Source organism: Brienomyrus brachyistius, chromosome 13 (genome assembly GCF_023856365.1).
Source record: "Brienomyrus brachyistius isolate T26 chromosome 13, BBRACH_0.4, whole genome shotgun sequence".
In the NCBI taxonomy this organism is placed as follows: Eukaryota; Metazoa; Chordata; class Actinopteri; order Osteoglossiformes; family Mormyridae; genus Brienomyrus; species Brienomyrus brachyistius.
This window is the reverse complement of record NC_064545.1, coordinates 10,498,755-10,517,594: the sequence shown is the minus strand read 5'-3', so window position 1 is coordinate 10,517,594 and position 18,840 is coordinate 10,498,755. Positions and strand designations below refer to the sequence as shown.

At 42.9% G+C, this 18,840-nt stretch overlaps 1 protein-coding gene across 2 annotated transcripts in view; it reads right to left on the bottom strand.

Annotated features, from left to right (window-relative positions):
• The window catches only part of LOC125706044 (transmembrane protein 266-like), a 44,688-nt gene that overhangs the window by 17,999 nt on the left and 7,849 nt on the right, over positions 1-18,840 (bottom strand). For both annotated transcript variants that reach the window (XM_048972495.1, XM_048972494.1), the window contains one exon: positions 12,818-13,006. In XM_048972495.1, coding sequence (XP_048828452.1) covers positions 12,818-13,006 — 189 coding nt within the window. The remainder of the gene's footprint in view (positions 1-12,817; positions 13,007-18,840) is intronic.

Below are 18,840 nucleotides of genomic sequence, written 5' to 3'. Positions count from 1 at the left end.
CAAGGAATATATGAGCTTCTTTTCCCTGAAGCTAAACTGTGAAACCCAAAAATAAAACACAAAGAAGTAAACAAAATATGCAGCTTCCTGTGGATGTCTCTATTATACACTCACATGAGTCTTTTGGAGTGGAGGGTTTCTCTAATAGGATTTGTGGCAGTCCTACTGGTAATTACTACTGATTAAAAAAAATCTGGAGAATAAGTGTTTGAAAAATGGATTTGGCTGTCCATGTTCAGTCTTCCAGTTACTGGCTCCTACTCAGTCCCTGAGCTGGCCAGCCAGTGAGCTCTCCTTCTCTGAAATAAGGATTCTTTAAATAACAGCTCCAAAAAAGAAACCCCATACAGTATTATGATGATGGTATCATCACTGGGCTTCGGAATTGGAAAGGTCAGGTCCAAAAAGCAGAAATGCAGATCAAGGTTTTATTTCAACCAACCAGTTCAGTATAAAGATTCAGAGTCACACAGTACCCAACCGGTTGGTTGAAATCAAACCTTGGTCTGGATTTGTACTTTCAGGACCTGACCTTTCCACCTCTGTGAGGCTTTTCTAAGTGGCACAGATCCCCTCTCTCTGTGCTAATACCTGTATGGCCTCACATTTTTATTAATGCAGAGTCGACTCACAGTACCTCACACTATCCCTCCAGCCCCATCCTGCTCACATTACAAGAGCAGTTTAAAGAGGAAGCGATCAGATACTGTGCGGGTTTGTACAGATAAGGGTGTACCAGTATGTTCCGAAGCAATATCTGCATTGGAATTTTGATCTTCAGATGCGTCCAATGAACGGAGCGAATGGGCTGGGCTTGGTTCCAGAACTTTCTGAGGCACAGGTGACAGAAGCTTCCCCAGAGCCCTGGGACAAAAAATCTAATTCTCAGCAGTCAAATATGAAAAGGCTCCTCCAGGGGACAGAGTGAGCCCCCAAGGCCTGAGTGGGGAGACAGACAGAGAGCCTTGCAGCCAGGCAGCACAGCAGGAGGCGGAGGGGTACTGACTGAGCACTGGGTATGAGCTGATTCCTGCCATCCAGGCAGGCACATCATGTTCCAGGACTAGCAACCAAGAGGCCGAATGAACTCACAGCAGCTGCAACTTTAAAAAAGGATAACTAAAAACTTACTTACCGCTAATTCTCACACCCTGGTGTATCTGATACCTAACTCTCTATAAACCTTAAGCTAAGACTTAGCTTTCAAATTAATAAAAAATAGCTTAAAAAGCAATAGATCAATGAGATATTGTGCATATCCAAACCCAGGAAGCAGTTCTGAAGCCTAACAAATTACGCAACTAAGCAAGAATCCTGTTTTGTCATATAGGCCCCTGTTCTCTGCTTAGGTCGGCCTACCCCAGCTTCAATGGACTTTATCTTCGTTAACTTACATTTATCCCAGACTACCTTAAAGTAAGTAAGTAAGTAAGTGAACTTTGTTGTCATTCACACCATACAACAGTACAACAACAGATGCATACTGAACGAAATTGCGTATCTCCGGGCTCAGTGTGCAGACATGAAGAGGCAACATACGGATACTGCAACAAAATTTCACTTTTTACACAGAAGTAAGTAAGACTGTGTAAGACAGCATAAGCATAAGGCAGCACAGGACAGACACCAAATATACAAAACGATATACATACGCAATATACATACACCAGAACAAATATGTGTGAGTTTAGAATTTACAACCTTCTGGATTGCAAAATTTAGAGGAAGCTAATTGGTCCGCTAACGGTTTTCAAAGTCAGCGGAAACGCTAATCCGCTAACTAAAAGGTTAGCTTTGCTCATTAGCGGTTGGTTCAGGTGACCGACTTCTGCAAATCTGAGGCGCCACCCAAGAAGCACAGTGAATGTGAAGGGTTAAACAGGCTAACAATGAAGGAGAAACAAGGAAATGGCCCTAATCAGGTAGTCTACTAAGTCGACTAACCAAAAGATAGAGTAACAAACCAGCCTAGATAGCAGGAAATCCTGGTCCCTGTGTTGAAATGGTGCAAAACCCTTCAGCCTCATTGTCAATGCACACCTTACTCTCAACACAGGAGTCATTCACCCCCACCCCTGCCATGAGGAAGTTTAAAATTCAGGCCGCCCTTTGCCGGAGAAATTGGCATTTAATTCCGGGAAAATGGAGATGGATCTCACTACATCTGCAGATAAGTTGACGAGCCGGTCCCTTTAATGGGTTTTTCCCTGGACAGTCGATCCCCCTTCCTGCGTAGCCAGAAAAGCAATCTCACACTTTGCATGTCCGTGAATATTAACATGCTCACACCAGGCCCTGCTCCTGGTTCCTCAGAACAGTGGGTGTTAGCGCTGAGGAGGACAGCTAAACATGCCGTGGAGCACCTAAACGGCACATCATAGCCAGGTGGAATCATTACAGTAAACCGGGAAATAGCTCTACCTGCTCTCATTATCATTTATGTTAACATGCTACGTTGCTATATTCTCAGAATTATACGCCCAGTCCATGACGAAACCCGCTGAACGGGGCACAGCCCCCTTCTTAGACCTTAGTTATACAGGTTTAATGTTCAGAAACTTTATAACAAAGATGTAATGGAAAAATCAGTATCAGTGGTATACAGAATAAATTGTTAGTTAGACTTATAGATATTAGTACTGCTAACTCAGTGAGTATCACTTTAAGGTTTGTGGGTTCAACGCCTTCCTCCTGTCCCCTAATTGTGTGTGTGTGTGTGTGTGTGTGTATGGACTTGTATGTTCTCCTCGTGTGTGGACATTCGTTGCAGTCCAAAAAAACTCAGTTAGATGAGCAATGTCTCTAAGCTGCCCATAGAATGTAGCATGTGAATGTAGCTTGTAACATAGATGAAGGAGACACTTATTATTTTTGTTCTTTTTAAGAAAGGAGGGTCCTCAGATAATTTGGGGTTGACTAGGAATTTAGGCTCCTTTTCTGTAGGATGCCGACTAATGTGAAGGTAATAAAACCACTGGTAGCTGCTGGCCAAAGGATGGCAGTTGCCCCGCCTTCTTCAGGTGGGGAGAGCCAATAAGACGACAGGCGTCAAAGAGAAAGGAGCCTCTTTGGTCCCTTCAGATGCCACTCTATGGGGCACGGCAGATTAGCATAAAACGTAAAACGATAAGTGTAACACAATTCTGGTAATCAGCGGCATCCTGCACTGCATAAGAATCAATTTACTACATCAAGGGGACGGCAGGGGAGGAGGCACGCGGACAGTAGCACAAAGATAACATGAGAAAAGGCCACAATTGTCATCTGTTGATTCATGTATTTGAGTAGCAGACAGATGATTCATTTCTGTGGTAGCCCATGGAAAATTGGCCTTTGGAAAAGACTTTGGTTTGTTTTTGTAATTCCTACGACACTCCGATCAAAAGAATACGAGAAAGATCTTTGGTTACCAGGCCGACATTTCCCCCCAAATAACCAGTTTATGACTGAAATGTGATTAACGTGTGCTGACTGCCCAGAATTCGAGCCCCAGAATTAAATAAATGTTCAATTACGGTGATTCTTTTTTTCAGAATTACCTCAGACAGTTGGCAGCCTCATGACTAGGCTGAAAGGTGTAAAATGAATTACGGAACGAGAGCTGCCATTTTGTTTTCAGAACCACCAGAAGTCTCACTGACAGTGTTGACCCAGGAAATTCACATTAATCATCTATAACTGCAGATTATCTGCCTTTCAGCACTTCAGGCAGGCGGTTGCACTACACTACAGCACTACAGACACTGCGCCACTGCAACTGAACACACCCAGGACAATGAAACTCTTCACGAGTCTCATGTTGCTTGGGACTGATGTTCCAGCATGCTTTGAAGCAGCCCACCTCAGGGAGTGGTGTTGCTGCAAAACTTTTTAAAAATCATTCAATTCAAAAAAGACACAGCTGCAGTGCTTTATGAGTAAGTTTAGTGCAAATACTTTTACCAAACCTGTCCTTAGGTATCTGGTGCTTTAACACTACATTACCCATCATGCTTTCACACACAGGTACCACTTGCAACCTGTGATTTACATATCTATAGCCTAGTTACTATTTCCAGAATCATTGGTTTTAAAATTCTCCTTAACAAACTTTGTTTCCATTTCCTTGGAAATTTTGTAATAAAAAAAACCCCGAAATGACATACTTAGACATTTTTGTCGAAAGTAACCTACAAGCCAGGGACGTTTTTCCACCTGTCTTTTTAAATATAACAGATGTTTTATTTTTTGCATTAACAGTGATGCCCCATTTTTCCTTGTTAAAAGGAGCAGGTATTTTAAGTAGACCTGTTACCATATCTTTGTTTTTCGCTTTTTACACTTCGTATTTGCAGAAAACTGTAAATACACAGCGTGCACTTGCAGAAACATAATTTTTTCTTTCACTCAGTCAGGTTTCTCCTACATCACTGTCTTTCAGGTGATATGTTAGTTTTCCCCTGCAGGCCAACCACACGCAGGCTGTAAATTGCTCATAGTGTGTGAGAATGTGCACCCGGCGATGCACTGGCACTCATCCAGGGGGGGTCTCTGCCTGTGTCCTGTGCTGCCCGGGTCCAGCTTCAGGGGCCCTGTGACCTTGGGCTGGATAAGTGCGTGAAAGATGCATGGATGGATGCTGTTAGAGAAATATGTACTTTTTTTATTGTCATTTTGCTAGATGCCATTTCTTAGAAATGACACCCTGCAGCAGCTTGATCTTAATTTAGCAATAACCCTTCTTAAGAACTGTCGCTTGAATATTTCCACCCCATACATGGTGATAAACAATGTTGAATGTTATTTGCATATCCTGTTTGTGTACCTCAATAAAAGATACTGCGAGGGGAGTTTCTCTTTCAAAGACTTCGGCTGAGTTCGACTGAGAGGCTGACACCTTGAAGTCAGGACCGGACTTCCCTTGCAGCAAGTAAAAAGTCATTGCAGCTGTCCGTGTTGTTCTGTGTTCAGAGACTGGTTGGTTTCCAGCGTATCATCAGAAGAAGATAACCCTAACAGATACATTCTGTGTTTATGCTGGTTGAATAGTATAGAGTATTGGTGTATTTTAAAGAAAAGCTGAACTTAATTGTTATACACACATACACACATCCCTAACCTTAACCATAAGCAACCAAATAAAATACAAAACTCTCTGCATTTTTAGTTTTTTGATCGCAGTCACAATTTTTTTCCCCCTTGTTGGTAGTGAAAAATGTCCCCATAAGGTCAAAATAAGGACATTTGGTCCCCACAATGTAATATTTACACCCCCCCCACCTACCTCAACACACAAGGGTAAGGTGCAACCCTTGTGCCCGCACACTTGGACCTGCTCCTCTTTCTATTCAGCTCATTCAGTCTCACTGCTGTGTGTGGGGGTGTGTAACATTCATCCATCCATGCATCTATCCATCCATCCACTTTCTGTACCCATGTGTCCTTTTCAGGGTTGTGGGGGGATCTGAGCCGATCTCGGAAGCTATAGGCACAAGGCAAGGAACAACCCAGGATGGGGTGCCAACCCATCGCAGGGCACACTCACACACTCACACACTCACACACCATTCGTAACACACTTTTTCCTGGGCATTAATCACACAGGTAATCAGCCAAGCTCAATTGCACTTTAAATACACAACATGTGATAGCGTAATTTCATGTTCAATGTGTAGTTAAAGACTATCCACTGAAAATGAACACAGGAACACACCAGTATCAGCTTACACTCAGTGATTACAGGAGGTAGAGAGGTGAAGAACATCCAGATCTCCGGGAGGTAACTTCTGTTATACCTTTGAGTGTAAGTGGTTATAAGCGATAATAGTATAAGTGGTAAACCGCAATGTCACTGTTTGCCGATTAAGGAATCTTTAGCTAATGTGTAGAATGCTGATACACACACTGCTTTAGGTTTTAACTACCCTTCCCTTTTTGGATGGACAAATTTATCAAAATAAGGCTCATGTCCCCCTGTTAAGCAGGCGTCACTCCCAGAGGTGCTGGAAAATGTGACACAGCAGCATGTGGCAGTGCTGGTACAGCAGGCACCCTGCCCAGGAGAGGGAGGCAGGATCGGGAGCACGGAGCGGGCCGGCGTTCCACCTCGGGCCCGGGGCCGCATCCCAGACAGGAAGATGGATAGCCTGACCCTATTAATAACTGCACTAAGCTTACCGGGCCGGCCAAACTGCTAACAATGCAAGGGCCCCTGACAGGGCCAAGAACACCCCCCCATCTGCAGCCCTCCCCCTCGCATTCATACGGGGGAAACATTAAGTTGACTGTCGCTCCTGAAGTCTCTTGACTTTAAGCAGCAACACTTCAAGGTGAAACACCCAACCCAGAATCCTCAGGGTACATTACATTAGCAGCATAGGAATAATTCACACTGATTCAGTCATACTTATTAGACGTGAAAACTCTGTCGGGGGAGAGGGGGGGTGTCCTGGGATAGGCCGTGGTCTGGGGACAAGCCTGTGACTCACCAGACTGCAGTTTATTGTTAATTAGCAATTAATTATTTGGTTAATATTAAATAGCCATTTGCCTGTGAATATTTAGGATATGTGGATGATGTTTGAATGCAAATTATATATATATATATATATATATATATATATATATAAAATGGTAGGCATAAAAGAGAAGAAAAGATTACTTCCAATGCGGATCAATCCCCCACTCGTTATCCTAAAAATAGTCCAATTAATTTATTTAAAAGCTACAGCTGTCCTGACATTTCATTTGAAGCCTTTGTTTGCTCCATTCACTAATGAAAAACTCCCAAAGAGAGTGTAGGTCCGGAAAATAGTTCATCACTGAGCCTGATCTGAAGACAAAGACGCTGGTTGTCAAGGACAGTATGTCACACAGCTTCAGCCGTGACACAGAGAGCGTTCCCAGTCTGGACTTCATTGTGAAGATCAGGAATTTATTTTATCATTGAAATGGGCTAACCAGTCTTCACAGTCTTTTAATCTTAAATTTCCAGTTTCCAAGCTTTGAGGCAAAATAAAGCACCTTCACAGTCATACCCACACCAACTGGCCATTTATCTATGTGCATAAGAGCCTGACAACAAGTCTGATACAGTCTCATTGGAGCTTTAGCAGATATTTCTTAGCGACAGAAACAGTTATAAATATTTCTCCCTCTGCCTCGTCTCTAAGGTCGGCTACAGTAATAATTCTCTGCTTTGAGCTAGAAATGTAACACAGGACGTGCCATTGACTGAGAGCTTCTATCAAGTGACTATCCTCCATCTGTACTGTATACGGGATGGATCTCTCACTGCAGACCTAATGACACTCTGTTTCAGGGAGGGTGAGACATAGCTCACTGGTCACTGTCTGAGTGCACTCTCGCTGATGTGGGGGGTGAGGCATCTCATTTGCGACAGTCTGGGGCAGCAGATGCATTTCTTACTAGTGACCTTCTGACATGCTACTGAAGATGGATGCATCACTCACAGGGCAAAGCCAGTGCAGTGCCCGGCGAAAGTATCGAACCTCGCCTGAATTACAAATGATATGTACACATATTATTTATCTCAATATTTTAATTGCAAACTCATACTCTCTCAAAGTATATTTTCAAAGTCAAAATGAATTATTTGTCAGCGAAATCTTTTAATCAGAAACTAAAAATACTGTATTCAACCTCTACACAATAGAATTTCACAAAGCCAGCTATTTTAGGGTAAGTAGCTACCGGCTTTTTTATACTGTTCATGAGTGAATTCAGAAGTGATTACCAGGAATTTCTGATTGGTTGGGTGTTGCCTTTCAAAGAAAGCCACTGGGTCTCTATGGGATTTAGATCTGGACTTTAGACTGTAAAACATTCATCTTGTTTGTCAGTCTGTCCTGTATGGATTTGACCTTGTGATTAGAGTCACTGACTTGCTGAAAGTTTAACTTTTGTCCGAAGCTTTTGTTTTTTTTTTTTATCAGACTGAAGCATGTTTTATCTCCCCATTTTTTGGTTCATCCATTCTGCCTTCGGTTTTGACAAGATGCCCAATTCCTGAAGCTGACAAGCATCATCGAGGCATGATGCTACCACCACCACATGTCACTGTAGGGATTGTGCTAACTGAAGCATGGGCCGAGTTACGTCTGCGCCACATATAGTACCGTGAATTTTGGCCAAAAATCTCTATCTTGGCCTCATCAGACCACAAAACCTTGTCCCATATGTTAGCTGGGTCACTCTCCTACCTTCTGGCAAGTTGTATGCATGCTTTCATACACCTCTTCTTGAGTGATGTCTTCTTCCTTGATCTATCAGTGCTTACTGGGATGTTAAACCTCTTGGGTACCCTATTCTAAACAAATGATACTTGGTTATTTATCTCTAAGTGTCTTACATGATATTTAGTCATCATTTTCACTCCTCATCTTCCTGACTGACATTCTTTCCAAGGATAACAAAACTCGGGGGGGGGGGGGGGGGGGGGGGGGGGGGCATGGGGGTTATTCCATGTGGAAGACATCTGTAGGACAGCTGTGTCCTCGGTAAGGCGAGGTTCTATCCTCTGACATTTGGAGCCCCCAGAGCAAAGGGGCTGGATATTTATGTAAGAAGCATTTATCAAGTCTTGGTTTTCCTTAAAAGATTTGCTCACAGATAATTGATTTTGACTTGATAATTGATTGAGACCATGAGCTTGCAATAAAAATATATAGGAAGAATATGTATATGTATCATTTGTGATCCAGACAAATGTGGTCATTTTAAGGGCAGTTTAATACTATTTTCAAGGCACAGCATGTTCACTCGTATATTGTTTTCTGCATTATGCCAAATCAATGCCACTTAAACAACAATGAAAGGTTAACGAAACAGTTCTATGTTGGATGTTAACATGTTTTTATTCCTTACATATAAACACAACTCAATAAATCAGCACTCACTGTTCTCATCACCATTACAGGATGTTTACTCCTTCATTAATACAAAATTTTGTGGAACGTCTGGAAAATTTCATCCGCATTATGTTTACGTTAATTTAGCAGGGGCTTCTGTCTGAAGCAACATATAAATGGAGAAAATAGCACATTTCAAGCATTCAGCATGTCAAGAAGTTGACTCGCAGGGTCAAGCTTCCATTGAATGCCCAGGTAGAAGTCTAAGCTGGAAAACTCTACAATCCTGACTGGGCTTTAATGTAATTCAAACCCTGAGAGCCATTAATTCAGCAGTTCAAACAGGGACAATTAATTGACAGCTCAGGTGTAATGAAAATGAGGAGTTGCAATGAAACATTCTGTGCTCTATGCTGCCCTTGCTGGCCTGCTTGTGTATGTGCTGTACTTGAATAATCATCCTGATATTACAGCTTAGGGGATATGATACTAGACGACAGAAACTGGTCAGTCATGCAGCTGTCAAAACAGAAGGTTATCATTCAGACATGAAAGTCCCGTGTCACAAACAGCCAATATGAATGAAAGATGAACAGCACTGATTAAGTGCTTGGCTGATGCGGGCTCCCAAAACCTTACAGCTATGGCATCTTGGCAACATTTCAACCCACAAACTTTAGACTGTCAGCCCGCATCTCCTTCTCACAAACTATGTTCTACCACCATCGGCCTGATTGGTCAGGCTGTAAACCTCACTGGACCAGGCTTTAAACCTGATTGGTCCAGGTTTTTAATCTGATTGGGCAGGCTTTAAACCAAGCTAGGGGTGACTTTTCAGCAGTGCCATACCTTCGAATCAAACTTCCCCATGAGAATGCCAGTTCTAGGGCAACTGTATTTCACTCCAATCATTTTAAGGTTTGCTGCAGGCTGTTAGTATTGGACGTTATGCTGCACTCATTCATAGATCCCACTGAGGGAAGTAAGTTGGTTGTGATGTTCACTGCAGTTTGCTACAGTTGAGTATCCTTCCTTTTTCCCTCCTCTCCTCTCTCTCATCTCATGTGGTCACCATATAGGCTGGGGATCTCTGCCTGATGAATGCAACTGTGATATGGTTGGTCTCAACTGGGATTGAATCGTATCACGTCATACCTGGAACGCAGACATTTCACTGCATAGTCACTGTATAGTCACTGCATACCCAAGGCTGGCCCTGGATGTCCTGACAGTCTTTTGGTTGAGCCCCCCCCCCCCCCCCCCCCCCCACACACACACACACCCAGAGCAGCAGAAAACAATATTTATCTATTTATATATATTAAAAACATTTCTGTAGCACAGGCTGTGTGGCTTCTAACTAGCTAGGTTGTGTCAGTTTTACAGGAACAGTAGTGAAATATTAAAACTAATGTTAATAGCTATAATCTCATGGGATGCAAACAGGTATTTCTTTTGACTTTTTTCACTCACTTTTCTGCATCCCCTAATGAAATGGTGCCCTAGGTGATCGCCTATGTTGCCTATAGGCTGGGCTGGCCTTGTGCATTGCGAAGTGTGCAATTCCAGCAAAACCAGAATACAAAATGCAATTGCAATAAGAGATACTAAATGTAGAAATACAAACTGTGGTAAGACTTTAGGGTTAGGAGGTAACACAAGGGACTTGATTTTGGTGAGGGAGCAGATAAAACAGTGGACAGCAATGACAAAATTAGATTCACAGAAAAAGTGAAACAGGAAGTGGGAGGAGCCACAAAAGCGTGCAGGCTCAGACTTCGCAGGTTGACGGGTCTTCAGGTGCTGGATCATAAACCGAATCCAGATTCATATGATTTACAAATTAAGTGCCATATTAAGAGCTTAAGCTCAAAGTGACCCTACATTGCGGAACTTTTTCATTAAATCTGCCAAATAAATGATTGCGGCATCTTCCCAACTTAAAAACAGTGACGTTATTGATCGAGGCCATAAATTAAGTCACAGGAAACAATGGCTCCCTAAAGTTGTCTCTGCTCCTCCCAGTCCTGAGGTGTGACTCACAAACCAAACAAAAACAGACATTTTGGGAGTTTGTTATTTGCCAGACTCTCTGCTTGTGCTGTATTTGTGCTGAAGATGACAGTCACATGCTTAGAATTCCTCAGATTCATATCGGAAATTCAGACCGAAACGCGGACAGAAATTCCAACATACACTCAGGTATTTCTCTCCGCTTCACTTTCGCTGCCAACTAAGTAGAGTGAGATAAATACTTGCAAGCCGAACATTCCAGGAAAGCCATGGGACGGCTAGAGTTACGGCAAACCAGTGTTTTTGCTTCCTCCCAGCTCCCTGCCAGACAGTCCACATTTTTGCTCCCTCCAAAAGCATGAACTGCCTGGGGGATCCTCGAGTAACGGGTTGAGAGACACTGCAGTAAATTCACGCAGCGAAGAAACGGCAGCCAGCATCACCAGAGCTGAGCTCCACAACTAATGTGTCATGCAGAGGACTGTAAGAAGCTGTCCTATTATTCTAACAGTTCCTTTGTTGAGGGTGTTGACCTGAAACATCTAGGTGAGGCCTATTTGTACAGAATATCATGGGTTCTCCTATTTATTTTTGCTACCCTCATCCTGTTCCTGAGTTCCCCTGGTGACAGCCACCTGCCTTGCGTGCCTGAAAGCCATCTGCTCCCAAGTGGTGACACAACAGCACACAGAGTTTGGCGAAGCTCAGGAAATGGGCGGGGGGGGGGGGGGGCGTCTTCACGGACCTAGCATTGGGGAGGCCAGTGAGCATGGATCATGTTTGTCCATGACGGAGGGGTACTCTGTGCCTTAGGAACCCAAAGTTTCTGTCCCCAGGCTTGGTGGGTGACGTACACATCTTCTTTACCTTTTTGAGAGAATACGACGGCAGCAGAAATAGTTCCTGCAAAAACCACATGTTTTTTACAGGAGGTACTTTCATCATTAAGGAACAAAACAGCCAGAGAATCTGATCCAATCCTCTTACAGGCCATATGTCTTATGTGACGAAACCATCTCCTGCCAATTATCCACAAAATTGACCTACTGCTGCTGGAAAATGAGAAGTGAATATGTATAATTTAATATCATGCCATGTATAATTACATCCTATGGACAGAATTTAGCCAGTGAAGGCTGAGATAAGATTCTTTGTCAGGACAGATTAAGGATCGTGTCTTGTGCTGAGTCAATTATCACACCAGAGCGACTGCCAGGCTCATAAGGAAACAGAAGGTAAGTGGGGAAATGACCGCGCTGCAATTTCATACTTTGACTTTGCCTAAATTCAGGGGCAGGTCCTGGCAAGGCCAAGATGGGCAATCATCCATCTTCTGAGAAGGTGCTGACTTGGCGAATCCCTTGTCGACAAGCTCTCCACCCCCGCTACAGGTTTTCTCTCTTTCTTTTTTTATCACCCTCACTGTGTTCACTGTAACTAGGCTGACATGTATGTGTCAGAGACAGTGAAATTGGGAGGTGAAGCTCACCTAGGGGGCCCAGAATCTGTTTTGTTTTCTTGTGTGATTCCCTTGCGCACATTTCAAAATGGCTGCCTTTTCCTTCCCTTCATTTCTGCCATTTTGTTTACCATTGACTCCCATATACACATCCCATATACACATCTCATATACGCATCCCATATACACATCATTTACCTGCCCAGACTGACTCTGACAACTACGCTTCTCACTAAACTAACATATATTACCAGCACATTCCTAAAACTGTTTGTCAAAATAATTTAGTGTCTCTATGTAAAGAATTACAACAGACTTCTACAGACTGTGAACTTTAAATCCTCTTAGCCTGTTACTGCTATTTAAGCCAAGCAAATCCTTGGGTATGGATCCATCACAGAGCCCATTTTCCAAAGACAAGGTGGTGAAAGGGGGCTAAAGGCATAAGGCAGTGCAGAGAGCTGCCTAGCATGTGACAAGGACCATGATCTCCTACCCCTCCCTGGTATCCTCCTCATCCAGGTTGGAAAGCAGCTGTGATCCAGCCATAGAGAGGTCCAATGTTGCCAGTGGGAAGTCCCGGTAGCCAAAGCTAACAAGCTGAACTGGGGTGATGTGCTGGTTGTCCTCCTCCATCTGCTGGGAGATGCTTTCTAGGTCTGTATAACCAGCCTGCTGCACCATCCTACAGAGAGACAGATATTTTCAAGGTCACTCATCATTTCTGTTATGGTCTAGTCACACACAGTCGCATCACTGGAACTTAATTAACATCAATCAGCAGTCTTTACTGGAGTCTATCATTGGGCTTCGTCAAAGGAATCCAGTTAGTAGTCTTTACTGGTGTAGTTACTGGGCATGTGATATGACAGCTTCTCATATGCCTACTGTATGTAAAAAAACAGCCATTTAATATCTTTGATCATTACTGATCTGGTTACTGGGACAGTGAGACACATATTGGAGAAGCCCAGTGCACCATATTACCAGGCTGAAGGAGAGGAAAGGCTGATTCGGGTTACATATTAACTGCATAAAGACTGAGGTTCTGGACGATCCATTCATGGGATTCGTAAAGTGTCACCATAGGCAGGGCTGCCCAGTTTGGAGGTTCCACACAACAAGAACAGGTCTAGAACAGTTTTAAAAGCATACTGTTATGGAGTAAGTGGATTTCAGAAATCTTGATATGGAAAGTGCTTTTTAAAAAAAAAAAACATTCAGAAAAAAAGGAGAATCATAAATGACTGAGTGCTTTCGACATCTCCGGTAGAAATGTACATCATTTGAGAGGGAAAAAAGAATCACATTTCGCCTGAAACACAGTGACCTTCCATTACACTGGACAATTGCAGAAAATACACCAACCTGCTCACTGGGACTGCTGCGTTTCATGCTCGAACACATTCTTAAAGTGATTTAGCAGATAACAGTAATGAGATCAAATTAAAGCCTGGCTGCATGTAAGGATTAAGGACGACACATCCATTTTGGTTTTTCTTTACATAAGTAAATGAATCTATGATTAATTAGTATGTCCCAGTACTAACAGAGTAAACAAAGTATGCACACACCAATAATAATGCATAAGGTTACGCCCAGGAAGTGATCTCAATCCCCCAGGTACACACACTATGGGCATTTAGAGAGGAAAGTCACATGACATGAGGAGGACATGCAAAAAGTGGAGGTGTGATGTAAGTCCCCAGCCAGGGAGGTGTGAGGCAACAGGGCCACCATGCTGCCCAAAACTAAAGCAAATTTAAATTAAATACTACATTTATTCTGGTGGCTGCATTCAAGGACGGCACAGTGATGCAGTCGTTAGCATTCTCACACCTTCGGGACCAGAGTCTGAGTCTCTGCCCTTGGTTTATGCGAGACGTAGGTCTAGGTGTGGATGGTAGGGCCACGTTCCTGCCAATATTGTGGGAGTTCTGTGTATGTTTATGGGGGTGGAGGGTTGTGACGGATTTGGTCTTATGAATGCTGAAACCAAACCTATGCCCTTGGGTTTATATATGTGGAGTTTGCATGTTCTCTGGTTTCCCCAATAGTTCAAAAACATACTAAGGCGAACTGGAGTTGCCAAATTGTGAATGTGTGCACCCTGTCCTAGCTCATTCCCTGCCTTGAGCCTGTAGCTTCCCGGATAAGCTCTGGACCCCTATGATCCAGCAGAGGACAAGCAGGTATGGAAAATGGTTGGTTTATTTCAGCTTAGTTCAGAGAAAACACAGTTTCAAAGTTTTAGCTGAAAATCTGAAACTTACGCCCTCATCAGATGGTGAAACTTAGATCATATCATTTGACTATTTTCCAGTTATTCCATCCAACTTATTTCTTGTCTAAATTGGCTCAATGAACAGTAAAAATCACTTACACCAACTACACCACTTGTGCCAAATATCTGGACGTGGCAGTCACCCATTCATCATAGTTCTCCCTCCGCTGATCCTGGTGCTCAGCAGGTCGGCCCAGACGACTGTCTTCAAGCTCGTTCTGGGGATCCCCAGACGTTCCCAGACCAGCTGGGAGACATAATCCCTCCAGCGTGTCCGGGGTCTGCCCCGAAGCCTCCTCCCAGTGGGGTGGCCTCACTTGGGAGCCGTCCAGGTGGCATCCTTACAAGATGCCCGAACCACCTCAGCTGACTCCTCTTGATCTTAAAGAGTAGCAGGTCTGTCTGAAGCCTCTTGGCACAGTCCAAAAACCCTGCACAGAAACTGCATTTCGGCTCCTAATCTTGTTCCTCCGGTCATCACCCAAATCTTATGACCTTAGACAAGGAGTGGCATGTGGGCTGAACGGTTAACCACCACTGTCATCTTGTGATATGTCTCCTGCTTTACCATCACGAACTTGATTGTTGGCCAAAAAAAACCACAACCACCAAACTGACCCACCTGCCGGTCTCACCCTCCCTCACATCACTTGTGAAGAAGATCCCAAACGACTAGAAGTCCTTCACAAAGGACAGCCTCTCCCACGAAAGGCCACTGAAACTCTGTTAAGTAACATAATATTCAAATAGATGTATGATTGTTATTATGATTAACAATCACAAATAAATGATTCGCTGGAATTTTTAATATGTATTTTTCGTAAGATGCACAAACTTGCACTGTACATATGTATAATGAAATGCTCCCTGTATTCTACTCATAAAGGAAAGAACTAACAGAAAGACAGATAATATTCAAAAATATAAATGAATAAAATTAAGATAAAAATAAAATAGCATAAACCAATTAAATAAATGAAGACAATATAACACAATACTTTAATATAAATACATATTTTGTAGGACTTCCATAGCTCAGTTACAGTAAATGTGATAATTTAGTGGCCTTATTTAATAAAAGTGTCTCTGCATCAAGATGGCGGCCTGCTTGCTGGGCACATGATCACACGATCGCTTTGCACTCAGCCTTTGTCACATTTGCACATGTGAAAGACTCGGCCGGAGCCAGTAAAATGGCACAGCAGGACGCCTGAGGAGAACATGCCCCAGTGCTGTCTCACTCGGGGGTGGGGGGACTCGCACTGGAGGAAGTGTGAACGGTGTAAATAGAAAAGAGAAGCATTATGACCTCGAGTTTGAAATCAGAAGGTCAGAGAGTGTCACCCTCTCTTATTACAGGCACAGCACTGCTGGAAACATTAAAGGCAGCCTCAATGGTGGTTACCAGTCCTGCCACCATGCTGGAAAAAAGGCAAATCCAACAGGATTCATCTTCACAGCCAAGAAAGAATCACATTCTAATAGGGGAAATAGTTGATACTCTTAAGACACTGATATGCCTAGTAGATATCCATATATCCATCTTTTAACTGCTTATCTGTCATGGGTCTAGCAGCATATGTGAATTTACAGCACTGTGCAAAAGTCTTAGGCCATCCAAAGAAATGTTTCAAGCTGTTTATCTGGGTAGCGAGTGTACTTTGGCTTAGAACAAAAAACATGATTTAACAGTAGAACAAATTAAGAGTAACAATAAAAACTAGTAATAATTTCTTCTGTCTTCTAAAAAGTTACTGATATCTAGTTGGATGGCTAGATGAACACCGCTTCAGTTCCCAAACTTCTCCTCAGGGGCACCTCAACCGTTCTATGATTTTGTTACATTTCACCAACAGCTCAATTAAATAATTAAATATATCGGTTTAAAAAGTCAGTGACAGATTGACTAGCTGTATGAGGTGTGCTAGTGGCCAAGTCAAAAAATACATGGCTGCACTGGACAGTCGCTGCAAATACTAGGATGATTTTAGCAGAGGTTCTGAAATGGCTAAGCTGACACACTTCGACAGGCATAATATCATAGTTTTACACCAACACAAGGATAATCTAAACATAATCTTCTTTGCCTGCCTAAGACTTTTGCACAGTTCTTAATAAGTTCCACAAACCTCCGGAAATGTTTAATGAGCAAATGTTGTACATATCTTCTCTGTAATAGCTGGAGGTGATTTGCAGAGTCTGCATGAATACAAGCACTCCAGTGGTGATGACTGCCACACATTCGACACAGTTGAGCAGGACTTCACATTGACTCTGCAGTGACTCCAAATTAACTCCTGCCACAATGACTCGACCACCATTTCACAATAACTCTACTGTGACACTAAAATAACCTCATGGCAGCTCAAGTGATATTCTGTCCTGGTCCTACAATGATTCCCTGGCGTTACAATGATTCCCCTGAGATTAAACTAACAATGAAACTCCCCAAAATAAGAAATCATCAATAAAGCAGAAGCTAGAAGTATTGACTGAAGGACCAAGCTGGCCACCGAGGTAAGCCTGTGGATTACAGAATCAGCCAATGAGAGAAGAGGGTTAAATGCTGCTGTAACCCAGTATGTTATATTGCTCTGCGGGGCTGTCTGTGGAGACCTGTGTGCACCTAACTCTGAAATGTTGATGTAGTCTGGGCCTGAAGGTCAAACTACTTCTGCCTTATTTTAGCCTTGCCAAGCATGTCGCCAATTGTTTTTTGTCCTCCTGTGATACCCTTACATCTGGGAAGAAATGTCTGTGAAGATTTTTTATGGAGAAAGCAGTTGATTGCTCCTGCCTTTACCAATATTTTTGCAACAGTAAATATGTAGAACTTCCTAAAAACAATGTGCTTGGCGTCTGTCATTCTTCCTCACCTCGCACAAATCATTTGTCTGCCTTTTCGGGGCTATTCGGGGATCACGCAGTCTGCTTTAGCGCCCCTTAGCGAGCCTTGACGAACGCTCTATAGCTTTTCCCCGCATCAATAAGTGCTTCTCTAATTCTGGTTAGCCTCGTTTGGTGCTAAATGTAATCAGGCTAACCAGACACATATGTGGGCGTCATAGGGTTGGAATTCCGTTTCATAACAAGTGAGCTAGTCCATGCCCGAAAAGCCCATAAGGGAGACAGTCGAACCAAACAGCAAACACGCTAAGCAACAACGGGCATATGTCTTACACATACACCAATGACAAAGAAGGCAGGAGCAGCGGAGAGCATGGCGGACATTTTGAGGTGCTTAGCTTTGTGCCACCTGCTGCTAAAGCACAGGTCAAGCCTTAGACAGGTGGAGCAAGAACAAACACACTGAACAAAGGGGGAAAAAAACCACTTAAGAGTCAGAAATATCTCCCACAGTCCCCCACAGTGGCCTTTGTGAGTTATAAATACCCACAGTGGCTATTCTGCTGGGCTTTCCTGTTACTGTAACCTTAAGTGTACTGCCATCCTGCAGACCCTTCAGAGGTTTATGTTTGTATTGCAAAGGTGAGGAAATGAGCACCGCAAACAGCCTTTGGTCAGCTATACGATTCATGCAAAACACAGCCAGTCACAAACGGCTTCTAATCTAATTCATTAACTTATTATACTTAAATCAGGAATCTTTAAATGTCTCCTGAAGCCTCAGATCATCATCAGATGCACAAATACTATAAATGCTGTAACCACAAATACCACAACCGGATACTATACAAATACTGTATTTGACACACTAAGCCCCATATAATATATAAATACCATATAACAAACGCTTCATGCAGACACTGTAAATCAAGTCTTCATAACCAGCTCATTAGTGGGACTTAACCTTTCTGTAATCTTGGGATGATGTGTTTAGCATAAAGGCTCACATTAGACATACCCATGCATTAACCAGTGATTACTGCAAGGCAGTGCACCATTTTGGTAGTCAACATGTCTAAGATCCTTACTCCTTACACTTTACCTCTCCCCCCTCCCCCAAATTTCCTAGAATTGTAGAGAATTAACTACAATGAGAATCATAACCATGCAAATTGACAGCATTTTTATATATCAATTAGGTATTTTTATGTCTTGTCGTGATACATAACAGTGGCAACGACACACTATCAGAATATTTGTCGTTACTGCATTACTGCATTACTGAAATGCGTGCAAGCATTGCTGGGCAATTTTTTTGTGGAAAAAGTGGGAAACTGCAAGCAAAACATCCTTCAAGGTATTCCGTTCTTGCCATAAAAATAAAGCAT